The sequence below is a fragment of the Genypterus blacodes genome, unplaced genomic scaffold, assembly GCF_046128005.1.
Source record: "Genypterus blacodes isolate CSIRO-AG114 ecotype Tasmania unplaced genomic scaffold, CSIRO-AGI_Gbla_v1 ptg000117l_1, whole genome shotgun sequence".
Taxonomy (NCBI): domain Eukaryota; kingdom Metazoa; phylum Chordata; class Actinopteri; order Ophidiiformes; family Ophidiidae; genus Genypterus; species Genypterus blacodes.
Genome location: NW_027466920.1, coordinates 288,821 through 304,313, shown reverse-complemented (window position 1 = coordinate 304,313; position 15,493 = coordinate 288,821). Strand labels below are relative to the sequence as shown.

General features: G+C 44.1%; 1 protein-coding gene and 1 long non-coding RNA gene across 6 annotated transcripts in view; one reads left to right on the top strand and one right to left on the bottom strand.

Annotated features, from left to right (window-relative positions):
• The window catches only part of LOC143009795 (titin-like), a 28,713-nt gene extending 21,142 nt beyond the window's left edge, over positions 1–7,571 (bottom strand). For all 5 annotated transcript variants that reach the window (XR_012964722.1, XR_012964723.1, XR_012964724.1 and 2 more), the window contains exons 1-5: positions 7,199–7,571; positions 5,441–5,608; positions 5,184–5,309; positions 4,937–5,100; positions 4,715–4,811 (exon numbers count right to left, since the gene is read on the bottom strand). Coding sequence is in view for 2 of the 5 variants with exons in the window: in XM_076161869.1 (XP_076017984.1) it covers positions 4,715–4,811; positions 4,937–5,100; positions 5,184–5,309; positions 5,441–5,608; positions 7,199–7,271 (628 nt within the window). In the remaining 3 variants the exon portion in view is untranslated. The remainder of the gene's footprint in view (positions 1–4,714; positions 4,812–4,936; positions 5,101–5,183; positions 5,310–5,440; positions 5,609–7,198) is intronic.
• LOC143009799 (uncharacterized) lies at positions 6,551–6,834 on the top strand. The gene is made up of 2 exons (XR_012964728.1): positions 6,551–6,631; positions 6,727–6,834. It is a non-coding gene; the product is annotated as an uncharacterized LOC143009799 (long non-coding RNA).
• Positions 7,572–15,493: the final 7,922 nt, after the last annotated feature.

Here is a 15,493-nt window from a genome sequence, read left to right as displayed (position 1 = left end):
GGGAGGAAGAAAAAAAGTTTGACGTCTTACACTGTCAGACATCAAACTTTTTTACTCTTCCTTCCTTTTTTTCTCATGCACTTATCTGGCCGAAGGGGCAACGCCTTGATTTCCGTTAGCTCTCAAATGACCTAAACGCACCTTAAATAAGTTAACTAATCTCCTGTGTATTGACATCAGTTTACCCTATAGATTTCTTATTTTATGCACATTTACATGAATATACATATATATATATTATTTTTTTTGAGACGAGGCACACGCTCCGTGTTTGACCTCTATCTATGTATTTAGCATCAATATTAGAGTTCCTGCTCTTACACACACATAATATGCAACACACACTGACTTATCACTCATACACACACACAAACACACACTGATCTACTCTATTCTACTTTGAATCAATATTAGCTGCTTACCCGCGTTGTACCGCGCGCTGATTAAAAAGAGCGCGATCGTAATCTTCATCTTCATCATCATCATCTCCATCATTTATGAAATTAAATAAAATATCATTATAAAGTAAACGAGATGAAATCCTCCGAGCTCGCGCACAAAAATTTAGAGAAGTAGGAAACTGGCTAACACCTACTTCCTGTATGTAAGCGAAAGTAAAAACAACTTCAAAACAACGACGTCATTTGCACATTAAAAAAAAACAACGTTCCGTTATCTTTCAAAGTCACTCACACACACACGCAAGTCATGACGTTACCATTCCCAACTTTCATAAACGTGTCTCAGCCACAGTTTTTAAACACAATTTATAGGTCATATAACCCAAACTCTAACTCTAAAACAACCTTTACCTGATACACGTTCACTTTTTAGTCATTCAGACCGGGAAATGCCTCAGAATTTGCAAATAAGGTTGGTGTAATTGTCACCTCGCATTATGCCCGCTAGATGTCGCCAGATACCGGGCCTGGATGTGACTGTGCCTCAGGCTGCTGGGAAATGTTACATTAATAAAGTAAAATCCACCTGCTTGTTACTTTGTAGATTTTTGGTGGTAATGTGGCAAAAAAATGTAAATGCTCCCATTGTGAGCTTAGTGATCGAGAATTTCCACTCTACAAAGTGCACAAGGGCCGCGGACGACGAAGATAAGGGTAGATTCTAAAATCACACACACACAAAAGTTGCAGAGCGAGAGAGGGGAGGAGCCAAAATGTCAGAGGTCACTTGACAAAGTGTTTTCCATTCTTCCTGTCGTTTACCACTTCATCTCCATCCATCCAGGAGGTGAAGATAGAGGGATTGGCTGTGTGTGTGTGTGTGTGTGTTCTCTCGGAATAGGTTGTGTGTACGTGTCTAAACTCCCTCTCTCCTCTCTTGTGGTCAGATCTCTTCATCTGTTCCACCCTGGGAATAAAAACTCACTCAGTGAACATTTATAAGGTTGTTAGGTTTCATAAAGGACAAAAGACCATTTAGTTCTCGAATTCAAATATATTTTAAAAAGAAGCTTAAAAGGTACAAATAGATGTATTAAAAAGCCTTAATCTATACAAAAACACACTCACACAGGTCATGATCGACTGATATAAGATGCGTCCACACAGTTGTAACATCAGGTTCAGATAATTTACAGGCTTTAGGGTCAACCTGGTTAAGTTGATATTTGGCGCCATCGAGTGGACAATGTGCAGCACAACCACAATCATAGAAGAACAAGTTACACTTAAGTCCTACCTAATGTTATGACTAGAACAGAATACATGGCACTTATTTATCACATTTATCCAAAGTGCTTCACAGTGACGTCTCATTCACTCACAAGCTGCACATCAGGGGCAGTTACTCAGTGTGTTGCTCAACGACACTTCATCAGGCCCAGAATCCAACTAGGAGACCTTCATATTCCCAGACCACTGCTCTACCATCCTCAGCTATTGGGGAAGGTAGAGCAGAAGTCTGCTGCAGTAAGAAGCAACCAAAAAGGTAAAACATAGTACATCAAACGGACTCTACGGCCCGCGGGCCAGAGAGGCTGTTTGATCCGGCCTGTGAGAGAATACATAAACACACAAAACAATAGACTTAAGACTTTATTTAAGACTTAAATACTTGGAATTAAATAATTTCCAGAGACAAATTAATTCACCTCGGGATCAAACGGGCGGATGTCTGTCTTTCTGGGCCAAGGTCAGAGTCTTTGAACACAACAGAGCGTAACTGTCGTCACGTGTCGTACCTGCCACCAGTGATTGACAGGTAGCGGAACACGTCAACGAAGAAACAAAAGGTTGATGCAGAATGTCGTTCCTTCCAATACGAAAGGAAAAACGACTATTTTGTTGTGGAAGTGAGAGGCGAGCCTGTGTGCCTAGTGTGTGGGGATGTGCTGGCTGTTATGAGAAAGGTTAACCTCCAGCGTCATCACAGCTCGAAACATGCTAACCTGGAGGAGCTGAAAGGTCAAGCACACTCAGATAGAGTTGCCGGAGTTTGGGTGCCGAACACGCGTGTTTATCTAAAACGAGAGCTTAGTGACCAGGACAATGTGATGCATGCCAGCTTCATGGTGAGTGAGCTAAACGCATAAAGTTAAGCACTTCATGGAGATGAAGCGGAAACCGGTCGTTGAACTCAGTGACAGCAAGTGTTTGTCAAACAAAATGAAGTGAACATATTTGCAACACCTTTCAATGTGGAACCAGCTGATGTGCCAGATAACCTGCAGCTTGAGATGATTGACCTGCACAGCAATGAGGAGCTCAAAGGTAGAAACAACAATCTCCCTTTGCTTGATTTCTACAAAAAGTACAAATGGCGAGCATTCAAACAATAAGAAACAATAACATGGATACATTTAAAATGGGATCCAAACATGAGAGGAATAGTCATGATATTGTTATTTCAATTAAAGTTAAAAAGGCCAGAACTGTGTGTCTTAAACATTTAGACAGAAGTTTAGCGTTCAATTATTTAGTATGGCCCCTGAGGGATGATAGGAAAAAGGTTCCCCACCCCTGATGAACGTCATCATGTCAAGTCAAGTCAAGTGTATTTGTATAGCCCAATATCACATACAATGTCTCAAAGGGCTTTACAGACCCACAACATTAGGACAATTCCCGACCCAGCCCAAAGCTCTCAAGGAAGATGAGGAAAACCTCCCGAGAAAACCCTCGATAAATAAGGAAAAAAGGAAGAAACCTCGGGAGAGGCAGTTCCATGAGAGATTCCCTCTCCACGAATGGCTGGGTGTGCAATAGGAACTTCCAGTGGGATTATACAGAGGTGCAAAGGCATGTAGGACAAAACATATTAAGCATCATGACGTTCCCTTTAAGCAGCAGTGATCATTCCAGGCCTTAGCCACGGCCTGAGAGCGTGTGTGAAGACGCACACATTCACACATTAAAAATAAGATGTGATGGACAGATGATGAAAGTGGAACACTGCTCAGTGGCTTTTGCACAACTCTCCAAAGTCATTCTATCAGGCCAACAAAGTGATTGATGAGGATGGCGACCTTCGTCTGTGCATGTTAAAAACAACAGTGGCTCTGATATCCCAGTGTTCTCCCAGTGTGGAACACGTCTCATCTCATCTCAGTCTGTTGGTTTCCTCAGCAGAGGAGGAATGAGTGGCGTCACCTAAACAGCACCAGCAGTGTATCGCCGTAACATTAACATCGTCTACATCAGAGAAAAACATTCCACTTCACTTCTCACTTCAGATCCTTTGGCTTGGGGCTCTGACACACAGCTACATCTGCTGTCCACTACCGGATCTTAAGCCTTTAGTTTGACAAATACAAACACACAAATGATGTTTCTAACCTCCTGGTGTGCTTTGGATGGTGTTCTCTCTATATTGTCAGAATCTCTCTCTGTCTGAGGATTTGTCTACATTCCCTGGATCATCTTCTGGCATCTGGTCCTTTGGTTGGTCCTCCAGTTGGCTCTGCTGTTGGGCCTCCGGTTGGGCCTCCGGTTGGGCCTCCGGTTGGGCCTCCGGATGGGCCTCCGGATGGGCCTCCGGATGGGCCTCCGGTTGGGCCTCCGGATGGGCCTCCGGATGGGCCTCCGGATGGGCCTCCGGATGGGCCTCCGGTTGGGCCTCCGGTTGGGCCTCCGGTTGGGCCTCCGGTTGGGCCTCCGGTTGGGCCTCCGGTTGGGCCTCCAGGTGTCTCTCCAGCAACGGGACATCCTCTGTGAAACAATAGAAGAAGTGCCACAGTTTTAGCTCACTGCTCTGTGCTTCAATCCTCATTCCTCTTGGTTTAGCTTCACTCATGTTTGTTTGTTCGGTCCTTTGGCAGAGCGTTTACCTGGAGTCTTGTCTTCTGCAGGTGCCTGAGAGCCATTGAGTCCATTACCGATGACATTCCGCTGGACCTCATCCTCTGCATTGACCACATTTTCTGGATCGTGAGTGACATCTAACCGACCTAAGAGGACTAGAGAAACTCCACTCAAACAAACGTCACAGAAACATCACCAAATATGGCCAAAACCTAAAAAGATTAAAGTGCCGAATAATGTGAACACAATACTTCCTGGCTTCTCACCTCTTCTACACTTGTATAGGAAAAATGCGACTGCCAACACCGCGAGTAACAAGAGGACCACGACCCCGACCCCGACTCCGACAGACGTGTTGTAGTCTTCAACATCAACAATAATGAGCAGGTTAATAACAACAAGCACACAAAGATATTCAGACTCCAGACTGCACCACACTGAGCGCCATAACTCACTTGTCGTTTTAAACGGGTTGGCGATGCGTTCGCTTCTTTCCTCGCTGACATCGTTCTTCACAACACAGCTGAACTCACCATCATCACCGTGTTCCTCCTAGAATGAGTTAAAATGATCTCAGAATCATTCATCACCGCTTAAACAATCACACACACACACACACACACACACACACACACACACACACACACACACACACACACACACACACACACACCTACCTGAGTTATGGTGAGATTCTTGAGCAAAGAGATGGACGCCCGGTCACCTGCGCTCCAGTCGTAGGTGACCGGTTCTGCGTGTGTAGTGTCTCCATCACAGGTCAGCACGCAGCGTGTCAATGCCAGGTTACATGACTCTGACACGGTAGGTTTAGGGACAGGAGCTGTTGTTGTTAGAGAGAATTAAAGGGTTAAAAACATTCAAACACACAACCTCCAGCCTCCACACCATGATTCCCCCACTTACACAGGACCGAGACATGAGTGCTGTTGACGACCATGTTGTTGATCACTGCCTTGTACACGCCGCTGTCCTCCAGAGTCAGAGCTTTGATCATCAGGACCCCTGTGGTTCTGTTGAGCTCACATCGATCTTCAAACACACGGGTGAAGGTTAGAAACACAAAAGCAAGCCTCAGAGGGAATCCTGACCCCGTCGCCCCCTCGACCCCTTCATTCATTCATTCATTCATTCATTCATTCATCATTTACGTCTGGTTGTACCTTTGAAACGTTCGTAGACTGTAACCCCATCAGCGTCCCAGTCCAGGACTAACAAGTTTCCAGACGCCCCGGTAAACGCCCACTCCCCACTTCTGATGACTTCGCTCCCAGCAGGTGGTCCAGGGTGAAGCGTGACCTCAGTTCCTACTTTCCTGGTCAGCGTCTGACCTGTGAGGACAGAGGAGAAGACGCATCGGGGAAAAATGTAGTGCCGTTGGTGTTTCCTTGCAACATGTACACACACCTTTGCTCTGATGTAGTTCAGCTCTAATATGATTCTAACATCTGTGTTAGACAGGGGTGTCAAACTTAACTACACAGAGGGCCAAAATAAAAAACTGGGACTCAGTCGCGGGCCAGACTCCATATTTCATGAAAAATGGACTACAGTTGTGCATGTTTTCCCTTCTCTCTAGATATATGATGATCACCTTTTCATTTGGAAACATACTGAAGTTTAGCTTAAACATTCAATCTGGAACAAGCACAGCTTAATATTATAAATAGGCTCTTATTTTATCTTAATGCCCTTTATTGCTTTGCACTATTCTCTCTGCTGCTGTAACATGTGAATGTCCCCGTTGTCGCACGAATAAAGGATTATCTTATATCTTAAAACACATGAGAAATGGATATTCAAATAAGAGATACACCAGTGGAATTTGTTTCTTTTTTTCATTTAAGTAAATAAAAGAAAATACTTAATACTTGTATGCCTCTCTCTATCTGTAACCTTTCAAGTTCATTTTCGATGGCAATCTTTTAGACAACAAAATAACCAAAACAAAATAATAATTTCCTTCAATGAAAATCCAACAATTCAACTATTCACAGTCCATGCCTTGGAGTAGCAAGACAAAAGGACATAAAGACTCAGAGGCATTTGGGCAGCTTGGGGACGGAGTTGGGGAATTGTGTCGGGGATGAAACGAGGAAACAGAGTGATACTTTGACTTTGAGCGTCACTGGAGTTCAATCAGCTCCATTTGGAGGTTGGTAAGTGCGCGTTCCACGTCAACTGCAAACTAATTACTAAGCAGTCCAAATATATTTCTGGGGTTCAAAGTCGACAAATCGCCGGGCAAACTCGGCGCTGAGTCCGTAGAGTTATTCAGCAAACTGTGCACTTGGCAACACGGAGGTAGAGATCTGCTCTTTCATGGTTTGGCAGCACGGGAAATGGCTTTAAAAGTTTCCTTGCAGCATCCGAGTCTCCCACAGGCCAAGATGGCTCGTGAAGTCGCTGACAACGCACTCGCAGAGCATTCTGGGATGTGTAGTATTAGCGGTGCATGCGCTCTGTACCGGCGGGCCAGCTCTAATAGACATCTGGTATTATCTTGCGGGCCAAATATATAAATACACTGCGGGCCTGAGTTTGACACCACAAGGAAGGGAGGAAGAAAAAAAGTTTGACGTCTTACAGTGTAAGACGTCAAACGTTTTTACCCTTCCTTCCTTTTCTTCTTCTGCACTTATTTAGCCGAAGGGGCAACGCCTTGAGTTCTGTTCGCTCTCAAATGACTAACTTAACTAATCTCCTTAAGGGTGTATTGACCTCAGTTTACCCTATAGATTTCTGATTTTATGAACATTTACATGAATATACAACATTTTAAGATGAGGCACACGCGCCGTTTGACCTCTATCTATGTATTTAGCAACAATATTAGAGTTCCTGCTCTTACAGACAGACACACACACACACACACACACAGAGCTACTCTATTCTACTTTGAATCAATATTAGCTGCTTACCCGCGTTGTACCGCGCGATGATTAAAAGGAGCGCGATCGTAATCCTCATCTTCATCATCATCGTCTCCGTCATTTATGACATTAAAATGAACCTCGTCAGAGCATAAACGAGATGGAATCCCCCGTTCCGAGTTCGCTCACTAACATGTAGCGGTAGCAGTAGAACTAGCTACTTCCTGTATGAAAGCGAAAGTAAAAAACAACGACGTAATTCGCACATAAAAAAAACGTTCCGTTAACTTTCTATAAGAACAAAATAAATAACAACTTTTTCACTTTTTTCTCATAAATAAAAACGTCACTATACTTCAGTACGTTAGCTGAACAGGCGCGCGCGGTGCCAAAGTGACTCACAGTCACTCGCACTCACACACACACCCACACGTCATGACGTTACTATTCCCAAATTTAATAATCATAAACGTGTCTCAGCCACAGTTTTTATATAGGATTTAAAAGCCATATAACCCGAACTCTAACTCTAAAACAACCTTTACCTGATACATGTTCACTTTTTAGTCATTCGCAAATAAGGTCGGTGTAATTGTCACCTCGCATTATGCCCGCTAGATGTCGCCAGATACCGGGCCTGGATGTGACTGTGCCTCAGGCTGCTGGGAAATGTTACATTTATAAAGTAAAATCCACCTGCTTGTTACTTTGTAGATTTTTGGTGGTAAAGTGGCAAAAAAAAAAAATCATGCTCCCATTGTGAGTTTAGCGATCGAGAATTTCCACTCTACAAAGTGCACAAGGGCCGCGGACGACGAAGATGAGGGAAGATTATAAAATCAAACTGAGCAGGAAATACTTGAATACAATGGCTCCTTCTTTTGTCACTCACTCACACACACACACACACACACACAGGTTGCAGGGAGAGAGGGGAGGAGCCAAAATGTCAGAGGTCACCTGATGAAGTGTTCTGATCTTTTCCCTTCTTTCTGTCTTGCACCACTTCCTCTCCATCAATCCAGGAGGAGAAGATAGAGGGATGGGCTGTGTGTGTGTGTTTTTTGTGTGCACTCAAAATAGAATTTTACCTCTGGACGTCTGACTGCAATATAAATGATCATTTCGCACGGGATTAAGAAATCCCTGTATAATACCAGAAATGGGAGGGGTAACTTGATTTACGCACTGCTGTCACCAGCTGTCGCCATGAGCGTGTTACATTGCTTCCTTATATCGTGTTCAAAAGCAGGATAATAATAACAAAGAATAGGCATATAGGGACTTCTATACACGTTGATAATAATTAATGAAGACAAATATTACCCATCAACAGTGGTGGTAAAGTCTCGGCCTCTGATAAATTTGCCCTTCTTTTTTTATCGGTGTTTGTATGTCCAGAACACTTCGGTTTTGCCCCAGGCTGTTATATTTCGACTGCCATCTGAGGTCGTTTTTCCGAACCGTTTTACAGAAGGTAAAAGTCCCCGTAATTTTTTCGGACATTCTCCGGAATAATTACTGTCCAACTGAATCTGACCATGGCGTTTGCGTTCATGGTGGGAAAGCTGAAGGTGATTGCTGATAGGCTGTCCCTGTCAGTGGCACCTGTACAATCCAATCACGTTTGAGAAGGAAACAACAAAATACTGAATCCACAACGTTTCCCCGTTTTTTATTTATTTTTAGAAAAAGTAACAAGTACTCATGGTTATGGATAGAAATGTAGCAGAGTAAAAAGTACGATATTTGCCTTTCAAATGTACTTGAGTAAAAGTCATAAGTACTCCCCCAACATGATACTCGAGTAAAGTACAGATCCCTAAAAAGTGTACTTAAGTACAGTACTCAAGTAAATGTACTGCCCAGAATCCAACTAGGAGACCTTCATATTCCCAAACCACTGCTCTACCATCCTCAGCTATTGGGGAAGGTAGAGCAGAAGTCTGCTGCAGTAAGAAGCAACCAAAAAGGTAAAACATAGTACATCAAACGGACTCTACAGCCCGCGGGCCAGAGAGGCCGTTTGATCCGGCCTGTGAGAGAATACATAAACACACAAAACAATAGACTTAAGACTTTATTTAAGACTTAAATACTTGGAATTAAATAATTTCCAGAGACAAATTAATTCACCTCGGGATCAAACGGGCGGATGTCTGTCTTTCTGGGCCAAGGTCAGAGTCTTTGAACACAACAGAGCGTAACTGTCGTCACGTGTCGTACCTGCCACCAGTGATTGACAGGTAGCGGAACACGTCAACGAAGAAACAAAAGGTTGATGCAGAATGTCGTTCCTTCCAATACGAAAGGAAAAACGACTATTTTGTTGTGGAAGTGAGAGGCGAGCCTGTGTGCCTAGTGTGTGGGGATGTGCTGGCTGTTATGAGAAAGGTTAACCTCCAGCGTCATCACAGCTCGAAACATGCTAACCTGGAGGAGCTGAAAGGTCAAGCACACTCAGATAGAGTTGCCGGAGTTTGGGTGCCAAACACGCGTGTTTATCTAAAACGAGAGCTTAGTGACCAGGACAATGTGATGCATGCCAGCTTCATGGTGAGTGAGCTAAACGCATAAAGTTAAGCACTTCATGGAGATGAAGGGGAAACCGGTCGTTGAACTCAGTGACAGCAAGTGTTTGTCAAACAAAATTAAGTGAACATATTTGCGACATCTTCCAATGTGGAACCAGCTGATGTGCCAGATAACCTGCAGCTTGAGATGATTGACCTGCACAGCAATGAGGAGCTCAAAGGTAGAAACAACAATCTCCCTTTGCTTGATTTCTACAAAAAGTACAAATGGCGAGCATTCAAACAATAAGAAACAATAACATGGATACATTTAAAATGGGATCCAAACATGAGAGGAATAGTCATGATATTGTTATTTCAATTAAAGTTAAAAAGGCCAGAACTGTGTGTCTTAAACATTTAGACAGAAGTTTAGCGTTCAATTATTTAGTATGGCCCCTGAGGGATGATAGGAAAAAGGTTCCCCACCCCTGATGAACGTCATCATAACGTTCCCTTTAAGCAGCAGCAATCAATCCAGGCCTTAGCCACGGCCTGAGAGCGCGTGTGAAGACGCACGCATTCACACATTCAAATGAGATGTGATGGACAGATGATGAAAGTGGAACACTGCTCAGCGGCTTTTGCACAATTCTCCAAAGTCATTCTATCAGGCCAACAACGTGATTGATGAGGATGGATGGTGTTCTCCTGATGGTTGATGGCCTCCGCTTGGGCCTCCTGTTGGCTCTCCTGTTGGGCTCTCCAGCAACGGGAAGTTCTCTGTGAAACAATAGAAGAAGTGCCACAGTTTTAGCTCACTGCTCTGTGCTTCAATCCCCATTCCTCTTGGTTTAGCTTCACTCATGTTTGTTTGTTTGTTTGTATGTTTGGTCCTTTGGCAGAGCGTTTACCTGGACCCTTGTCTTCTGCAGGTGCCTGAGAGCCATTGAGTTCATTACCGATGACATTCGGCTGTACCTCATCCTCTGCATGGACCACATTTTCTGGATCGTCAGCAACGCCTGACCGACCTGAGAGGACTAGAGAAACTCCACTCAAACAAATGTCACAGAAACATCACCAAATATGACCAAAACATAAAAAGATGAAAGTGCCGAATAATGTGAACACAATACTTCCTGGCTTCTCACCTCTTCTACGCTTGTATAGGAAAAATGCGACTGCCAACCCCACGAGTAACAAGAGGAAGAGGACGACCCCGACCCCGACTCCGACAGACGGGTTGTAGTCTTCACCATCAACAATAATGAGCAGGTTAATAACAACAAGCACACTAAGATATTCAGACTCCAGACTGCACCACACTGAGCGCCATAACTCACTCGTCGCTCTAAACCGGTTGGTGAAGGGTTCGCTTCTTTCCTCGCTGACATCGTTCTTCACAACACAGCTGAACTCACCATCATCACCGTGTTCCTCCTAGAAAGAGTCAAAATGATCTCAGATTCATTCATCACCGCTTAAACACACACTCTCTCACACACACACCCAAACACCCACCTGAGTTATTTGGAGCGTCTTGAGCAAAGAGATGGACGCCCGGTCACCTGAGCTCCAGTCGTAGGTGACCGGTTCTGCGTGTGTAGTGTCTCCATCACAGGTCAGCATGCAGCGTGTTAATGCCAGGTCACATGACTTGGACACGGTAGGTTTAGGGACAGGAGCTGTTGTTGTTAGAGAGAATTAAAGGGTTAAAAACATTCAAACACACAACCTCCAGCCTCCACACCGTAATTCCCCCACTTACACAGGATCGAGACATGAGTGCTGTTGAAGAGCTTGTTGTTGATCTCTGCCCTGTACTCGCCCCTGTCCTTCAGAGTCAGCGCTTTGATCGTCAGGACCGCTGTGGTTCTGTTGAACTCACATCGATCTTCAAACACACGGTTGAAGGTTAGAAACACAAAACAAACCTCTGAGGGAATCCTGACCCCCCCGTGACCCCCTCGACCCCTTCATTCATTCATTCACTGTTTACGCCTGGTTGTACCTTTGAAACGTCCGTAGACTGTAACCTCATCAGCGTCCCAGTCCACGACTACCAAGTTTCCAGACGCCCCGAAAAACGCCCACTCCCCTCTTCTGATGACTTCGCTCCCAGCAGGTGGTCCAGGGTGAAGCGTGACCTCAGCTCCTACTTTCCTGTACAGCCTCTGACCTAGGAAGACGAAGGAGAAGACGCATCGGGGAAAAATGTAGTGCCGTTGGTGTTTCCTTGCAACATGTACACACACCTTTGCTCTGATGTAGTTTAGCTCTAATATGATTCTAACGTCTGTGTTAGACAGGGGTGTCAAACTCAACTACACAGAGGGCCAAAATACAAAACTGGGACCCAGTCGCGGGCCAGACTCCATATTTCTTGAAAAATGGACTACAGTTGTGCATGTTTTCCCTTCTCTCTAGATATATGATGATCACCTTTTCATTTGGAAACATACTGAAGTTTAGCTTAAACATTCAATCTGGAACAAGCACAGCTTAATATTATAAATAGGCTCTTATTTTATCTTAATGCCCTTTATTGCTTTGCACTATTCTCTCTGCTGCTGTAACATGTGAATGTCCCCGTTGCGGCACGATTAAAGGATTATCTTATCTTATCTTATATCTGAAAACACATGAGAAATGGATATTCAAATAAGAGATACACCAGTGGCATTCGTTACTTGTTTAAAAAAAAAAAAAAAAAAAAAAATACTATGCCTCTCTCTATCTGTAACCTTTCAAGTTCATTTTCTCCTGGCAGTGACCGAGTCACTCCAAACTGCTAGAGCGAACTCACTCTCCTCTGTCCTGATTCTCCTGGACCTGTCTGCAGCATTTGACACGGTGAACCACCAGATCCTTCTCTCTACCCTGGAGGGAATGGGTGTCTCTGGCTCTGCGCTTCTACTCTAGCTCTAGTTATGCTCTTAGCTGTTGGTTTTGGAAGGAAATGCGCTTACGATTTCTCGTGACCTGAAGTTCTTTTATCTACCTTTGTTGAACGCACTTACTGTAAGTCGCTTTGGATAAAAGCGTCTGCTAAATGACCGTAATGTAATGTAATGTAATTTAGCCGGGGCAACGCCTTGATTTCTGTTAGCTCTCAAATGACTTAAACGCACCTTAAATAAGTTAACTAATCTCCTTAAGGGTGTATTGACATCAGTTTACCTTTTAGATTTCTTATTTTATGCACATTTACATGAATATACAACATTTTGAAACGAGGCACACGCGCCCTGTTTGACCTCTATCTATGTATTTAGCGTCAATACATTCCTGCTTTCACACACACACACACACACATACACACGCACAATATGCAACACACACTCCCTTCTCACACACAAAAACACACACTGATCAACTCTATTCTACTTTGAATCAATATTAGCTACTAACCCGCGCTGTACCGCGCGATGATTAAAAGGAGCGCGATCCTCATCTTCATCATCTCCGTCATTTATGACATTAAAAATAATCTGGTTAGAGCATAAACGAGATGTAATCCTCCGCTCCGAGCTCACTCACAAACATGTAGAGGTAGCACTAGAACTAGCTACTTCCTGTATGAAAGCACATACGTAATTCGCACATAAAAAAAACGTTCCGTTAACTTTCTATAAGAACAAAATAAATAACAACTTTTTGACTTTTTTCTCATAAATAAAAACGTCACTACACTTCAGTACGTTAACTGAAAAGGCGCGCGCGGTGCCAAAGTGACTCACACTCGCACTCACACACACACCCCTACGTCATGACGTTACTATTCCCACATTTAATAATCAAAAACGTGTCTCAGGCACAGTTTTTATATAGGATTTAAAAGCCATATAACCCGAACTCTAACTCTAAAACAACCTTTACCTGATACATGATCACTTTTTAGTCATACAGACCGGGAAACGCCTCAGAATTTGCAAATAAGGTTGGTGTAATCGTCACATCGTGTTATGCCCGCTAGATGGCGCCAGACACCGGGCCTGGATTTGACTGTGCCTTAAAGGCTGCTGGGAAATGTTCCCGCGCGCAAAGATGACAGGATGAGTCAGTAAACAAGTGAAAACAAGAAGGAAAACGTAGGTCAGCAGAGGGATTAAACACCTTTATGTGTTTATAGTGGTTTCATGTTTTTGTTGCACCTACATCTTTGTTTACATGTTGTCACTGTGCCATATCAGACATCACTTTTCCAAGCTTTTAAACTTTTAATCCTTGAATTTAGCTTTAACGGCTTCTACTTTTAAGGTGAATGTTTGAAGATTTCTCGTCCGTTGATGAAGAAGCAGTTCAACTCCATCCTGGTGTGAGAGTTGATGTTGATTTGCTCCCCTGGATTACACAGGCTGGACACGAACGAGACAATTACTGCCGAGTGGAGACCATTGTGGATAAAACACTCACCTACACACACTTCTTCTCCTTTAGTCTCGCTTCATCGAGACTGTGGCTGACTGCTCGGTGACAGCGTAAAAAACGATCGAACCAAATGCAACAAGAAAGCGACCAGAGAGCGTAGAACCTCAACATTCGAGTCTAATGTGGGACGATACACAAACATGCACTTCTATGTACGCTTGACTCCACGGAACATAAAGGTTATTGAAGATACATTGAATCGTTCTGCACTTTGCTGAGTTCTATCTAGAGCTAACCCAGATGTCACCTATGCTTTGAAGCAAACAAAAAATAACGACTGCAGCTTTTCCTCGAAGCCGTCTCCATTTTGTATCAGCCTGTAGACGCCATGACATCGTTGGCGTCTGCTTTTCTTGGCCAAACGTCTTGGCAAAAGATCAGCTCTGTGTTTTACTGCAGGCTGAGGCTGAAACCAGTAGCATGCAGTCTGATCTCATTAGGCCTCTGAGCCTAAGTTGCCAAGTTGTTATGTCTCTCTCTCTCTCTCTCTCTCTCTGTTTCTCTCTCTCTCTGTTTCTCTCTCTCTCTCTCTCTCTCTCTCTCCCCCCCTCTCTCTCTCATTCCGTTTCTCTCTCCCTCTCTCTCTCTCCATCTCTCTCTCTCTCTCTCTGTTTCTCTCTGTCTGTTTCTCTCTCTCTCTGTCTCTGTTTCTCTCTCTGTTTCTCTCTCTCTCTGTTTCTCTCTCTCTCTCTCTCTCTCTCTCTCCCTCTCTCTCTCTCTCATTCATGACATCTGTTTTCGATCCGGCGGCGGCGGTTCTGTTTATCGCCCTCAGCCCTGGTGACAAGTTGAGAAGCGACAGGATGTAGCCAAGCGATAATTCACTGCGCCAGCGAATCGGGAGATTTTCCATTTCCTACGACGTATCAAAACTTCTCTCATTTCATCTCAAAAAAGCCTGATAGCAAAGCCCCTCTTGCTCTCTTTCATCTCATCACAGACGCCACCGTCGGCCCATCTTTCATCCCCCTCTCATCATCATCATCCCTTCGCTCGTTGGCTTCATCATTATTCTTTCCATCTCCCTCCTCCTCTCCTCTCCTCTCCTCTCCTCTCCTCTCCTCTCCTCCCGTGAGTTTGCTCTTTGTGCTCCCCTCGATGTGAGAGCTCCTATCCTCTCTCATCCAGAGCAGAGCAGAGTGGATGCTGCCTGCGACGCCTTTAAGGGTCACGCGTATGAAAGGATTGTTTTATTCTGAGGGAATAAATGATCAAAGGTGCAAAAAGAGAGAAAGTGGAGCAGCCAACTTATCAACCACGACGATTTCATTCTCTTACTTCATCACTGAGAGACAGGGCAGTAATCCGAGGGCTGCTCGGCCTCGGTGGAGGTATGCGCCTGTATCTAAAGCAGCGATCAGATTCATCATTATGTGACCTCAAAAAGTAGAAAGTA